Genomic DNA, 14,587 nt, shown 5'->3' on the forward strand with positions numbered 1-14,587 from the left:
TTAAGATGAAAGAAATATGCGCTCCAGCTGAACTCTCTCCGACCAAGAACAAACTTTAGTTTCACTTTCTCCGTGCTGTGAGGCAATAACTGCCAGCAGATGACTCATTTGTATTCAAACACATTGAAGGGCTCCAGGTTTTTCTGCACGCATTCAGTTTGACTGTTTATCTGAAGACACAAAATTAAAACTGTGATGACTGTAGCTTTTTAAATATTGGAACAAATGTGGGCCAGTGTGGCAGGAAGCTGACAATAAATTAGAAAATAACCACATGATACAAATATACATCATCTTTATTTCATTGTTATAAATAGTAACCATAAAAATAATGAAACAGGAGGTTTATACATAAAGTGCACTAACCTCAGCACAATTGCAAAAAGCTTTTACATCAGGGCCTGCTGCAGCTCAGGATGAACAATAACATACAAAGCGTTAACATTAATAGAAAATGTACAGTTTTGCTGCCTCTGAACCTGGGGGTTGGGACCCCCAGAGGTTCATTAGTTAATTTCAGGGGGTCGCCGTATAGTTGTAGAGAATAAAATAAGATATTGTGACATCCAGCAACACTGAACACAGGGGACCAGAACTTAAAAACACTGTATAGGCTATAGACTCTGTTTTATACCTGTTAACAGGCCCAGTTTCCTCATGAGCATTTATTTCTATCTTTTATTGAGCTCTTAGGCCTAAAGCAGACATATTGACTGTTGTTATTTCAATAAATAAAAAGCATGTATTAAAGCCAAAATGTAACCAGTCCTCCTCTTCCTCCTCTGATGTCTCTGCCCAACCTGGTGTGTACCATCCTGCTGTTCATCCTCTACAATGCCATACTCATCTTCTGTGTATACACGTACAGAAGGTGGGCTCGAAGTAAGAACACTTCTCAAAACCCTAATAATAACAGAAAGTATTGATCTGCCGGCCACCTCCACAAGGGGTCAGAGGTCAGGGCCAAGCTTACTGGATTTGTCCAGATACTCTGCAACCACTCTGACCAGAAGGGACCAGGGCCCTGTGTCTCAAAGTCCACCTTAGTCTGTCTCTGTCTGGGTTTCCTGGCTGCACTTATCCTAACCTCGGTGATCTTGTACAACCAGTATCATAAAGCTGGTTATCAGCCGGCACTGGCTAAAATGTTCAGTTAAAGTTAAATTGATATTCTGAGCTGCAGTCGTCACTTTATTGTGAAGTCGGCACTTTAGTCTCTGTCAGGAAACTGTTGGAAGGATGATTCAGTTGTTCCAGTGATTTGATTGGTCAACAGTCTGCCTATTGTTGAAGTTTGCCCCCAGGCAGGTTAGCTGTGCAGCATAGGTTTCCATAGTGACATACCTCAGTAAAAACTGGGCCAGTTTGAGATACTGGAAAATGCACATAGTTGAAAGAAAAAAAACAGGCTGCACCCAACCTGGGTGCAGCCTGTTTGTGGCTGACAGGTGAGGTTGTCACAGTAACAATAATAGAAAGCAGTAAGTGACAGCAAGGCTAACGTTCTGTTCACACAGACTCACTGTGCCTGAGTCTCAGGGCCGGTGACTGACAGGTGTGGCAAAGCAGGGATTTTAACTCATAGTTAAAATACTTTCTTTGCTCTGTTCTCCTGCAGCTCGAGCTAATGCTAAAGGGAGCTGCAGGAATCTGATCATGTCCTACTGGAATAACAAGGAGAAGAAGAAGAGGAGGAGGAGCTACAATTTGTGACATTGAACAACATGTTTGTACAGTATGTTGGCCAATATGACGGGGAAAAGGCAGTATTCATTTTCATATATATTATTTAATACATGTTGTATTTGCTTATTTGTATTATGTCTTAGCTACATGTTGCTTCCATGGTTTATGTAAGATCCCCTCAGATGTGCATTAATATACAAATAGTCTGCTTGGAACAATAAAGTGTCTCTGATGTGTTTTTATCCATAAAAAAGAAAATAATTTCCACAATAAAATAAACACTAGAATTCTTAAAAGAAAATCTATGAATCTGCAGTTTTGTTCATTTCATCAAGTTTTCCTGTTGGACATAAGATGTCTCCTACTTCACTGTAGATCCATTCTCAGTGTCTGTGCACTGGTGGCTTCACTTGTATAAATTGCAGACTGGACCAGCCAGTGCTCACAGGTACTGAGGACTTGTGATTTCTGTCCACATGAGCACCCTTACTTCTGACTGTGTGGTGCCACCTCCTGGTGAGTCTAGGTATATACCCCTCAGCACCCTCATAAGAACACTCCTCTGATTGGCTCGTGTTCATTGCCTTCATTGGTTTGGTTGGTTAGGTTCAGAGCCATATAGAAATGGTTACAGTTAGAAAAAATAAATGTGAGGGGCAGAATAGGGGAGAATACAGGGGGTAATTATTGCCTGTGTAACTGTGTCTCTTTGTAAACACATAGCTAGTTTAATGCAGAGAAAACAGCAAAAGTATTGGTTACAGGTAAAAAGGCCATAAACAACAATCACAGTTTCAGGAGGACATTTCAGTCTCTCAGTGTCCAGATGTTTCAGTTTATGAAACTGAAACATCTGGACACTTGGTGTTCTGGTATAAAACTAGAACCATTTTATATATACAGTATAGTTCTTTTCAAAATAGATGTTTAAGTAGAAATAAAGCTAGATAATATGAGGCACACTACAGTCTGATCATTCACAGCAAATATCAAAAAGAACTTCTGTCATTTTTATATCACTTTGTTGGAAATTCTGGGGTTTTTTTAACGTTCCTGCACACGTACCTCAGGTCGACATTGTTCTTAAACCTTTTTTCAATATATGTTCAACCAACAAACACTTGAACAATATTTATGTCATTTACAAGTTTTTACAATATTTACAGATCAGAGTGAAGTGTAGATTTTGATGATGACAGCGCCACCATGATGTCAAACAGGACAAGTTACCTGCTATCATCATCCAGTTTACAGTGAATACACATGTAAAGCTCTCACATATCTTCAGTCTGTACTGACTGTATGAACCTTTAGAAAAACACATTTTGACATTTTGACATCAGAACATCGTCAAAGACAAACAAGAACACCAGAGAGTTCAGTGTTTAACTGGATGAAATGGATGAATGAGACAGGGTGGAATATAGTCCCAGTTACTAAAGACTCAAAGTATGCAATTAATACTGAAGGTACCTGATACAAAAAGTAATTCTCTATTGTTGGTAGCTGGGTTAAAGAATGAAGGGTTATCATAAAGTACTAGTTTCTAACATTCTGTTGATCAAACGTAGTCTCACAGTTTTGTCTCAACATCATTGTCCTCAGCGTTGTCCTTACTGGCCCCATCACTGGACCCAACATTGGTCTCAGGGTTGTCCTCTTGTCCTGCATACAAAACAAGTTATCAGTCAGTGATTCCCACACTGAGTACAGACTGACAGACTGGTACAGCAGAAAGGTTGGATAGATGGATGCATGTGAATGTTTGTGTGTTTAACCATTGAAACAGCAGGGGCAAATAGAATGTAGACTGATATTGGAATTAGAAAAGACAATTAATTACTTACTGGTATTTATCTTGAGCATAGGCATTCTCTCAACATTGTCACCAACATTGGACCCAACATTGGCCTAACATTGGACCCAACATTGGCCCACACATTGGACAGAACATTGGCCTAACATTGGACCCAACATTGGCCCAAACATTGTCCTCTTGTCCTGAACACATAACAACAACACAAAACTAGTCAGTGTTTTCTGTTGGTACAGCAGAAAGGTCAGATAGATGAATGCATGTCAATGTTTGTGTGCTTACTCACTGAAACAGCAGGGACAGATAGAATACAGACTGATACAGGAATCAAAGACATGAAACATTTATTTGAAAACATTTATAAACATGAAGACAGAAGAAGATTTGTGACTTACTGGTATTTCTACACAACCCCCATAATACAACAACAAAGGAAATGACAGTTCCAGCAATGATGACTACAGCAATGCCAATTATAGCAGCAGTGTCATTACCTGAGAGAGCAGAGGAAAAATGTCCAGGTTACTTCTACACTGTTGGTTCCATCCATTTTATCCTCCACTTAGTCAGTTTGTTAGAGTCTCTCATTTATCATTTAGAATATTCTCCTGAAAAATACTGAACCAACTCATGTAACGTCTTTTGGGCTGTAAATTGCTTCACAGTTATAAAAAAAGTTGATCTGGTGAACTTCTGGTTTATTTACACAGGCAGCAGTTCTGAACAACATGATGATTTGTGTTTGTGTCACCTGATGAATGGAAGTCCAATATTCACTGTCTTATAGCTCTGTCTTTGGTCTCCTGAGGGAAATATCTGGCTCTTTAGCTGCTAAAGGCTTCACTGTGTCCACTAATTGTCTGCCTGATGTTTGCAGTGTACGGAGGGTTTATTGGAGCTTTCTTTACTGTATAACAAATAATGGATTCAATATTCAACAGTTTCTTGTTGTAATGAAGGATGAGTGACACAGGAGTTTGTACATTGTACTCACCAACATTCTCTGGCTGTCTGTCTGTGGAAAACAAATTAAATAAAACATGTGAGGAAACCACCAGGACCAACAAGAAGAGCAGATGACAGTTAATGGGGATACAAATAAATAAAAACTCTGATATTTACTCACTGTTTTTATGGGTCGGACTTCCTTTGTCCTTTTTCTGCTCGACTGGCTCTGTAGGACATTGTTAAATTGTGTTTAAGAGCTAAAATACTTCTAGCAACTAACTTTTTTTAACATTCATGTGAAATATATTAGCTGTACTCACCAACAGTGAGGTTAACGAAGCCTCTCCTGACCTGACTTTGCAGTTTGGGAACAAAGCAGGTGTAACTTCCAGCATCCAGTTCAGTTATGCTGGTCAGTTTTAGTGAAATGTTTCCTCTGATCATTTCTTCATGGAAGACAGATGTTCTACCTCGGAAGTTCTTGTCCTGACGACCTGGATCATCCTTCCTGTTTGTATAGATGTGCACGATGGTTTCACCGCGTTTCCACTCCACTGTTAGATTCCTCACATTGAATGGAGGCTCCAGGTGACATGGCAGGATGACGTTATCACTGACTGTTACTGTAACTGGTTTGTCTGAGCCAATCACATCAGAGTCTGCAGAGAAACAAGGAACTCTTACACAAAGCACGCCAGGCTGTTCTGGTAAAGGTACTAACAGGATCTCAATCATTCTGTGTTCAGTTACAGAACACTCAGTCACTTTTTGATGACAATAACAGAGACAGCAAAGAAACCTCAGTGAACCGAGCATAACATGAGCTCTGCACCAAACAGAAGAGGAAAATTAAATAGCAGCAAACACGAATGAATCAGTCCCCAAGTTTGCATCTAGTTGTAGCGCACATTCTGACCACATTTACAGACAATCAGGCTTACTATTCAACAACACAGAACTTATATAGACCTTGTCTGCAGTTGAAGGTGTCCTGTCAACAGTTTAATGGTTTAATTCCATGCCACAAAATTAACCTTAATGTTGTGTTAAAGGCCCCGGGCCCTCTCTTAAACAGCTCAGAGAACATGTTTAACATTTATTTAATCAACTTCATTCTTTATTTTTTTGTTATTTTTTGGCCTTTTTCATGCCTTTATTTAGTTACAGCTGAAGATCGTCAGGAAGGGGGTAGAGAGAGGGGATTACAGGCAGCAAAGGGCCGCAGGTCGGATTCAAACCTGGGCCGCTTCAGCAATTCCGTATATGGGTCGCCAGCTCTATCAACTGAGCTAACGGGACACACCTTCATTCTTTATTTTTTAATACTTTGACTGATTTCTTCCTATATTCCACACAATTGCTCCCAACATCACTGTAACCTCTTTACTAACTGCCAATCAGCTTCCTGTGAGATTCATCATCATCTCCAGTTTCTTCTCCTCGCAAACTCTGGACTTCCTTCCTTTCACTGAGATATATCACACCAGAGATCACCTCCAGCCCCCGCAGCCCTCTCCTCAGCCTGCTGACAGAGGGTGAGGGTGCTGGTTTGGTAATCTCTCCCAAACAGAGAGAGTTTCCTACTTCCACACTTCTTCCTTTGAATGTCACACTGTTGCCAGGGAATTGCTGGTGTCGTCAGACGTATTCCTATTGACAATCCCTGAACACTGCCCCCACTGGTACAGACTCATTACCCCACTGTGTTCATGCGTGTCAGCTGTTACAGCTCGGGAACTACAGATGCACATAGAGGAGGAAGCAGGATAATTTCAGTGATTTATTGCGGAAATGGTTCACAGGCTCATGCACATGACTCCACATAGCAGCAGGATGAGAGATAACAGGCTCGAAAGCAAGATATGAGCAACAGAGCAACTTTATGAACTGACAGAGGGACAAAGGAAGTGGATTGATGTAAGCAGGGAATGGCTGATGAGGGAATGAGGTGATTGCAGGGCAGATTGGAGCAGCATATGTGGATGTGACTTTACACAATACAAATAAAGAAACACCATTTGTGGACAGTCTTCTGTGGGTTACAACTATTAAAGCTGCAGTCAGTAACCTTTATAGAAATGATGGCAGTCGTTTGCAGCGTGTTTCCTAAATGCTGCATGTTGTCAGATTATTACGATGTTGTCGGCCACCGTCGCTGTAACTGTTTAAACAGACAGATTCAGTGTTTTTCTTCCATATTTATTAAGATATCTGTCAATAAACAAACAAATTCACGTACAATTTTACTGCTAACTGTCACTAATTTAACAGAATTTTAGAAATGTATTTACAGAATTAAACTTTAACAGTTTAATATGTTCAAGTAAATATCTGCAATAAAAAGATAGATTTACAAATGTTATTTTATTCCTGCGACATTAAGTTAAACAAACAAATGATTATATAATTGCTCGTCCTTAAAAACACACACATCTGATGAAAACTGGGTCCTCTTACTCTGAGAACTTTACTTTATGTGATTTAAAGGTTTATCTGAATCTAATAATGGCCGGAATATTACCGGTTAATTAAAGAGTTAAATGAAGAGTCTTCAGGAGCGATTTTATGAAGAAAATAAAAAATAAAAACCGACCTGCGTCCACCAGAGAGAGAGAGGACATCAGAACCAGCAGCAACTTCATCTCGGCCGCTGGATAAAGACTGTTATCATTAGTAGCGGTCTTCCGTCCTCCGACTCTGTCTTTACTTTCACTTTCACCTGAAGGAAGAAGGCTATTAATGCCAGCGCACATTTTATTCTGAAGGGCTACATTTTGTTTAAGGGCACTGCTGTTGTTAGGCTGTCTAACGCTGTTTCATACACACACTGTCTACCTGCTGTGGTATCAGCATTATCGATCCGATCGGTGGTTACTCCCTATTTATACCCACAGGCTGAGTAACCGGACACACTGTGGAGACTCACAGCGCTCCTCCCCATGCTCAGTGGATGTTCCCCACATTATAGCCCCCCCGCTTCCTACAGTGTGATGTCTGAGCTCCCCTGTATTCACTGAATGATGGACGGAGAGTGGAAAGTTTCCAGCTGGAGTGGCAACCTCGGACTTTCTTTAAGAGGCGGGGGCCTACTCGATGGTTAATAAAAGAGGGAAGAAAGAAACTGGGGGACTGCACTTCAATCCCCTCCCTTCCCCTCCCTGTCCGGTCAGTCCTAGAAAGAATGAAGAGAAGGACAAGAAAAAGACAAAGAAAGGGGAAAAGGAGAGGGAGGAGAAGGGCGAAAAGGAGGAAATGAACAAGGGGGAAAAAAAAAGTAACAAAGAAGGATAAGAAGAAGAAGGAAAAGAAGGAAAATAAGGAGAAAACTAAAAAAAGAAGAAGAACCAGCCGAGATTTGTATGATTGACTTGGTGAACTCCATGCTCGGTGTCCAGGTCCTGTTCTGGACTTTGGTTCTGTGTTTGGGTCCGACAGTCTGCGCATCAGATGGAGGTAAACTCTGCTTCAGTCTCTGTCCGGATAACCTGGGCCTAACAATCTTGTGCTGTGTGTGAATATATTGTGTGAATATATTGTCAGCTGTGACTCTCACATAAAGCACACATCGCTGCAGAAGTCTATGGTGAATGGTAGAAAAGCTCTGCGCCTGTCTGCGTGCGGAAGGGCGCACTGGCGTGTGGAGCGTGTGGAAGAAAAAAAAAGGTTGCCTGATTTTTTGCGATTTTCTGCCGAGTAGCTGCGACTGTAGGGTGGATTGTGGTCTGTCACAGTGCGGGTGTTTCATTTCGCTCCACTTTTTTTGAACCAACCTGGCAACCCTGCTTATAGTAGGCTCATTTACCGTAAGGTGACCACAGGGGCGCGCCTGCTTTTTCATGGGTGCAGTGTGCTGGCAGTCTAAGTTCGACCAGTTACAGATATTTACCAAGGCTTCATTGTTACTGTTCATTATAAGCCTTTATATCCTGACCTGCAGTGAGTCCCCCACAGTCTATGTCTAATACATATTTAATTATCAATGACCTTGATTTTCGGTTTCTTACCAAAACCCAGTTACACATTTTTGAATTCACCATGACCAACAGGCCGGGGTGGGGGTATTGCAGTTGCCATTTGGAAATCTCAACTTTTAAAATTAATTGTGCGTGAAGACTCCATCTTACTGGTGACTTTAACATTCATACTGACAAAACTTCAAATCCATTTGCCACAGACTTTTTAAACATTTGTAAACCTTTATGCAGCACATCTCAGGCCCCCCTACTTGGTTTTTACTCAGTCTCTTAATCCCCTGGATATGCATGATTTTGTCTCTGACCACATATTAATGCTAAAGTTAGCTGGTTTAATAATCAATGTACACCAGCCCTTGGTTTTTCCACTACAATTTTCTTGATAGATTACAGAACTGGGTTGGCATTTCCTGTACAGCCTTAAACTGGTTTTATTCCTATTTGACTGATATAGTCTTGTGTCCCACAGGGGTTGGTTCTTGGTCCAGTTCTGTTCTCCCTGTACATGCTCCCTTTGGGTCACTTTGTCACTGCAGTTCAGTTTATTGGACCATTACGCACTAATATCAAGCCCACTGCAGAAAGAATCTGGGAATTATCTTTGACCAGCATATGACATTTGACCTTTCGTCCAGTCCTGTTTCCTGCAGCTACGAAATATTGCAAAAATCAGACACTTATTGTCCTCCAGTGATCTCAAACAATTAATGCCTACATTTTTTTCTGTTTGATTACTGTAACTCCCTCTACACCCGCCTCAGTCAGGCTTCCTTAAATTGTTTACAGTTAGTGCAAGTATTAGTGTTTACTTATCTCTGTCATGTCTCTTTTAAATCATTTGGTTAAAGCCCCACTTAGTGGAAAAGTCACGCCACTGCAATAAGAAAATAACTTAATTTTTCCTTATCCTTTTCTATCACTGAGTAAACTGACAAAGTGACCTGTTATATGGATATTTCATATTATGTTCAATGCAAAACAATAACAGTAGAAAACAACAGATAAACTTTATACATATAACACAGTTCTAAATACTTAATAGGCTTCTTTTTTGACAAATCCAGTTTTTTCTTCTCCCTGACATTTGCACATTGTTCTATCAGCTCTTTTCTGAATCAGGACGAGGCTGTTTATCAGAGTGAAAGCTCTGTAAATAAAGCTTGTGTTCAACTCTTCAAAGTTTATCAATAATGGGTTAATGCTGAATGAAATGAAATGATAGTGAAATGCTGAGATAGATTTTTTTAACATGAACATAAAGCAAATCAGATTAAAGACTTCACTCCATTTCCAGAAGGTTAAAATTGTTCCTCCATTTCTCAGGTCGTCCTCAGGTGGTCGGTCCTCGTCAGCCAATCGTGGCTGCTCTGGGTGATGATGTCATCCTGCCGTGTCATGTGGAGCCTCCACTCAGTGTCAAGGAAATGACGGTGACTTGGTGGAAGCATGACCCTGAAGACCCTCAGTGCAAAAACAAGTATGTCCACCATTACCAGGATAACCAGGACGTAGAGGACATGAAGCTGTCAGCATACGTTGGGAGGACGACTCTGTTCACAGACGGACTGAAACACGGCAATGTTTCACTCAAGATCACCAACCTGAAGCTGTCTGACCAGGGAATATACACATGTTTCATCATAGAGTTAAAGACCCAACAGAGGGGAGCAACCATTGTGCTTGATGTTGGTAAGATTAAAAATTACACCAAAATACACATTTTATCATTTACACATCAGCCACAGATTTACAGTCATTCTTAATGTTAATAGTCAATATCAGTTTTCCACGGAAGCCCTAAAGGGCCATGTATTCACACATTTTATTTCCTCTGTTTTCCCGTGATAACGAGTTAATCATCTCGAGATCTCGAGATAACGACTGTGATATGATAACTTCGGTCAAGCCAGCAGTAAAAAATAAAAAACTTAATATCAAGCATTTCTACTGCACCTATGTGGAGAAATGCCCAAACATGTTTTTACCTCCAAGTGGCATATTGTCATATATTTAAGGTACAGTAAAAGCAGGTACAAATATGGAATTTTATTATTGAATTTCTCCACCTTGTTGCAGTATAAATGCTTGATATTAAGTATACTGGTATTCTTATAGAATGTAGAAGTCAAATATACCATCCATAGCCAGGAATTATTGAGCAATATGTTTTAACAGTACCTCAAATATATGAAAAGGTGCCACTTGGAGATACAAATATGGAAATTTTGTTTTGGCATTTCTCCACATTGGTGCAGTAGCAATGTTTGATATTAAGTGTTTTTTATTCATCAGGGGCGCATGAAACACTTTAATGTAACATATTTTATTTTAAATGTAGGTTTGAATTATAGATTACTGTTCTTAAGACATTTATTTTGAAAACCGGAAGTGAATACGCTGTACATTTAAGTGCGGCTGATTTGACCACGGAGATCGGAGTAACAGTTGGCTTGACCGCAGTTATCATATCACAGTCGTTATCTCGAGATCTCGAATTAATTAACTCGTTATCTCGGGAAAACGGAGGAAATAAAATGTATGATTACATGGCCCTTTATGGCTTCCGTAGTTATCCTTTCTTACACTAGAACTCAGCTCTCATAAACCACAGACATGTCTGAACATGACATGTAGCAGACTCACTTTGCTTAGTTTGGTTTTGAGAAGGACTAGTTCCATGAAGTATATTAGCTGCTGCATTGCTTGACTTTTACACAGCTGGACTTCGGTTTCCTTTCCTCTGGGTGTCCTTTACGATTTTCACGTGTTTGCGTGGCAACAGCTTGACATTCTCCTTTACCTTCCAACCAGTTAGAGAAGTCTATGGTTATATGGAATGCCTGGTTTTGTAGCGTGAGTAAATCTGGCCTATTTAGCAACAAGCTCAGAAGGCAGTTTTCCCTAACTCTGCATCTTCTTCACTATTTTCCAAAGACTGCAGCATACCTGCAAAAATGTAGACTCAGATGGCAAAGTCGCTGAACCTTCTCGATTTGACAAATCAAAAGGCCGGCGTCCTATAGTTCTTGTATCTTTTAATATTGTGTTGAAAATCATTGCAAATATTTGTTGTTTTTCAGAACCAAACTCCGTTAAAATGATGACACCAAATCCCACAGATCCCCAATCTCCAGATCCTATGAATGGGATGGATATTAAAGGTGAGAAAGAGGTCCTTTAGATTTAACAATATACTAAAACATGCTTATATTTGTGTTTCGAGTAAATTTTAGTTGCTTTTGCCTGTTTGCTTTCTTCATCAGCTGGTCGTTGCCATCTTGGCGCTCTGATCCCGTTTTTGTCTGGGTCTTACTGATCCTGTGTGGTGGAGTGTCAACAACAAAATGTGAGTCAGAAGGAAACCTTGTTGTGTAAATCATATCAGGCGGTGGATGACTAATTATTAAACTTCTGTTCATTGTCCCTCCAGCTTGCCCCAAGTCAGCCACTTCTAGGTTCGGGGTGTCAAACCAGCAGCATGTTCAGGTACAGGTGAACCAGCTGGATCAGCAGCAGTGACACCTGAGCAGGTGAGCCGAGTGGAGTCCACCCAGGTAATGCTGCAGTAATGTGGCCCCCAGCTGTATGGAGGACTCCATCATCTTTAACCTGATCCTGATCCCGGAGGACTTGGACTCCTTCCACTTGCAGAAGTTCTTGGATGATTCTTTAAAATGTATGATTTGTTAATAATTGTGGGTGGCTGTGGCTCAGAAGCAGCGTGGGTCGTCCACTAATTTGAAAGTTGTTGGTTCGATCCCCGGCTCCTCCCGTTGCATGTCGGAGTATCCTTGAGCAAGATACTGAACCCCAAATTGCTCCCGATGCTGCGCCATCGGTGAATGAATGAGTTACTTTTTGCTCGCTGGGCTTTGCCATCGCTGTGTGAATGTGTGTGAAAGGGTGAATGTGGCATGTAGTGTAAAGCGCTTTAAGTGGTCGGAAGACGAGAAAGGCGCTATACAAGTACAATCCATTTACCATAATAATGGGTTCACTATTTCCCATAGGATGGCTGTTGGGGGTTTGGGTCGCCAATATTAAGCTATTGGAAGTATTTAAGATAAGATGTAGACACAGATGTAGACACAGCAGCATAGGGGAATATAGTGTAATAGTAGAGAAGTGGAAGTACAATAAAATAAGAATATTACAAATATTATTATAATTACAAATATTTGAGCAGCTTTGACTAAAAAACCAAACTGTACATGTGCAATATTTGAAAGACCAGCTTATTTTATTTGTATTTCGTATTCCACTATTTAACTCTCTAACTACTTTACTCACCTTGCTTTGCATCGGCATGTGAATGGATGAATGGGTGAGTGTGGCATGTAGTGTAAAGCGCTTTCAGTGGTCGGACGACTAGAAAGGTGCTATACAAGTACAGTCCATTTACCATTTAATAGGATCATGGTTGCATATGTGTGAAGGTGCGTTTTATTCGGTTATGGTGCTCCGACATAATTTTGGTGAAGTACTCTTTTATCACTATTTCAGCCTTGCTATTATGACTCATCTTCTACAGCATGGCTGTCTGTCTTTGTTTGATTTAGGGTCAAATGTGCTGTGCATTTCACTTTTACTGGTCTTTTTAAAGCTGCATTCTTTCACTTTTTTGCCACTGATGTTACATCATGTTACATCTGATTGTGATGGGAGGGCCTGCTTTGATAATCTTGCATTGGGGCCCTACGCTGACTCACACACACACTGGCTTGACCCGCCTCTCTCTGTTTATCTCTGTATGTGTCTCTGTTGAGTTTTAGCTTTGTCTATGCAATGTAAATATAGGTTTACAGGCTCTGACTGCAGTTTGGAATGACCTCTGCACCAGATGATGTGTTCACTGCCGTTCAACTGGCTTATCCTCGATGTTACCCCATAAACCTCCAATACTCCAGTCCTCCGCACACAGTCGGTGGAGATAAACGCCAGCACATTGGGAACACGGCGGTGACAGATTGTGTGAGGCTCATTGCGGAGGGCGAGGGTGTTCAGAGACCGTAAGATTCCTATAGTTTACCCCTGTGATTAAATATATAAATAATGCCAGCCGCTACGGCCAGAATGCATTTATGTTCACATTTAATCATTCTAAAGAGGATTGCTGCAATTCCTTATTATCAGGGCTACTTGTGGTTCCTATAGTCTCTAAAAGTAGAACAGGAGCCAGAGCCTTCAGTTACCAAGCTCCTCTCCTGTGGAACCAGCTTCCAGTTGTGGTTCGGGAGGCAGACACCCTTAACACAGAGTAGGCTTAAGACGTTCCTCTTTGATAAAGCTTATAGTTAGGGCTGGATCAGGTGAGTCCTGAACCATCCCTTAGTTATGCTGCTATATGCCTAGACTGCCAGGGAATTTCCCATGATGCACTCTCATCCTCTCTCTCTTTCTGCACACATTTATGTCCCATTAATGCATGTTACTAACTTCACTTCTTCCCCCGGAGTTCTTGTGCTTTCTCGACTCGCAGGTTCTTATCGATCCTGCTAATATTAATAGCATAGTTGTTTCTGTTGTTCTTGCTGTCCGTCTTTGTCTCTGTCCGTCTCTCTTTACTCGTTTTTGGTATATGTTTTAATGTTCCAATGTTTCAGTGCAATAATGATAATACATTAAATATCAACAGTTAAAAAGTAACAGTAATTTTTTGAGAAGGATACTTTGTACTTAAGTATTTTAAGAACGGTACGTTTATTTGTCAGTAATATTTCAGTAATATCCTTCTACTTGAGTACATATGTTCAGTACTCCTTCCACCACAGGAGATTTGTGTTTACAGATGCAGTACCTGCCTCTCCACAGGCTCTTAATTGAATTCAGTTCCTTGAGACAAACATCCATTTGTTTGGCTACTTCAACATTAAATGAGGTTTTTAATGTAGGGTAAGTCATTCCACAAAGTATTAACCTGAAGGATTGAATGTTTGTCCTGACAATTGTCCCCAGGGTGCCCCATAAAATATCTAATTTTAAGGACTGGTTGCAAACAGTTCTTTTTACTAATTTGATTATTGTTCCTTGGTTACAAGCCTCTATGATGATATACAATTAAGCAATAAACATTTTGGACAGTAAGACTGTCCAAAAAAGTTTTTAGGAAGTTAAAAATATTGGAGTTAGTAATTTTAGATTAGTCTATAAATGCCTAATTAGG

At 40.5% G+C, this 14,587-nt stretch overlaps 2 protein-coding genes across 6 annotated transcripts; one reads left to right on the top strand and one right to left on the bottom strand.

Annotated features, from left to right (window-relative positions):
• Positions 1–2,763: 2,763 nt before the first annotated feature.
• Positions 2,764–7,375, bottom strand: LOC127360618 (myelin-oligodendrocyte glycoprotein-like). Of its 5 annotated transcripts, none has more exons than XM_051395054.1 (5): positions 7,044–7,375; positions 4,771–5,109; positions 4,629–4,676; positions 4,497–4,517; positions 2,764–3,351 (listed from the first exon to the last, which is right to left on the bottom strand). In XM_051395054.1, the coding sequence occupies exons 1-5, from the start codon at positions 7,201–7,203 to the stop codon at positions 3,260–3,262; spliced, it is 660 nt and encodes a 219-aa protein (XP_051251014.1). In that variant the 5' UTR covers positions 7,204–7,375; the 3' UTR covers positions 2,764–3,259. The 5 variants fall into 5 exon arrangements, 4 of the variants coding, with proteins under 4 accessions (XP_051251014.1, XP_051251015.1, XP_051251012.1 ...); XR_007883840.1 differs by having other exon boundaries at positions 3,341–3,351; positions 3,898–4,517; XM_051395055.1 differs by lacking the exon at positions 2,764–3,351 and adding an exon at positions 3,631–4,409.
• A 231-nt stretch (positions 7,376–7,606) lies between these two features.
• LOC127360626 (myelin-oligodendrocyte glycoprotein-like) lies at positions 7,607–12,617 on the top strand. The gene is made up of 5 exons (XM_051395085.1): positions 7,607–7,903; positions 9,748–10,113; positions 11,505–11,585; positions 11,688–11,770; positions 11,855–12,617. Exons 1-4 carry the CDS (start codon positions 7,810–7,812, stop codon positions 11,738–11,740), a joined length of 594 nt encoding a protein of 197 aa, XP_051251045.1. The 5' UTR covers positions 7,607–7,809; the 3' UTR covers positions 11,741–11,770; positions 11,855–12,617.
• The last annotated feature ends 1,970 nt before the right edge of the window (positions 12,618–14,587 follow it).

The sequence above is a fragment of the Dicentrarchus labrax genome, unplaced genomic scaffold (genome assembly GCF_905237075.1).
Source record: "Dicentrarchus labrax unplaced genomic scaffold, dlabrax2021, whole genome shotgun sequence".
Lineage (NCBI taxonomy): Eukaryota > Metazoa > Chordata > Actinopteri > Moronidae > Dicentrarchus > Dicentrarchus labrax.

Coding starts and splice junctions, on each gene's coding strand:
- LOC127360618 (XM_051395052.1), bottom strand. CDS start 7,203: ATGTGCGCTGGCATTAATAGCCTTCTTCCTTCAGGTGAAAGTGAAAGT. Junction 5,110..7,043: donor TCTCTCTCTGGTGGACGCAG/GTCGGTTTTTAT, acceptor GTTTCTCTGCAG/ACTCTGATGTGATTGGCTCA. Junction 4,677..4,770: donor CTTCGTTAACCTCACTGTTG/GTGAGTACAGCT, acceptor AATGTCCTACAG/AGCCAGTCGAGCAGAAAAAG.
- LOC127360626 (XM_051395085.1), top strand. CDS start 7,810: ATGATTGACTTGGTGAACTCCATGCTCGGTGTCCAGGTCCTGTTCTGG. Junction 10,114..11,504: donor AACCATTGTGCTTGATGTTG/GTAAGATTAAAA, acceptor GTTGTTTTTCAG/AACCAAACTCCGTTAAAATG. Junction 11,586..11,687: donor GAATGGGATGGATATTAAAG/GTGAGAAAGAGG, acceptor TTTCTTCATCAG/CTGGTCGTTGCCATCTTGGC.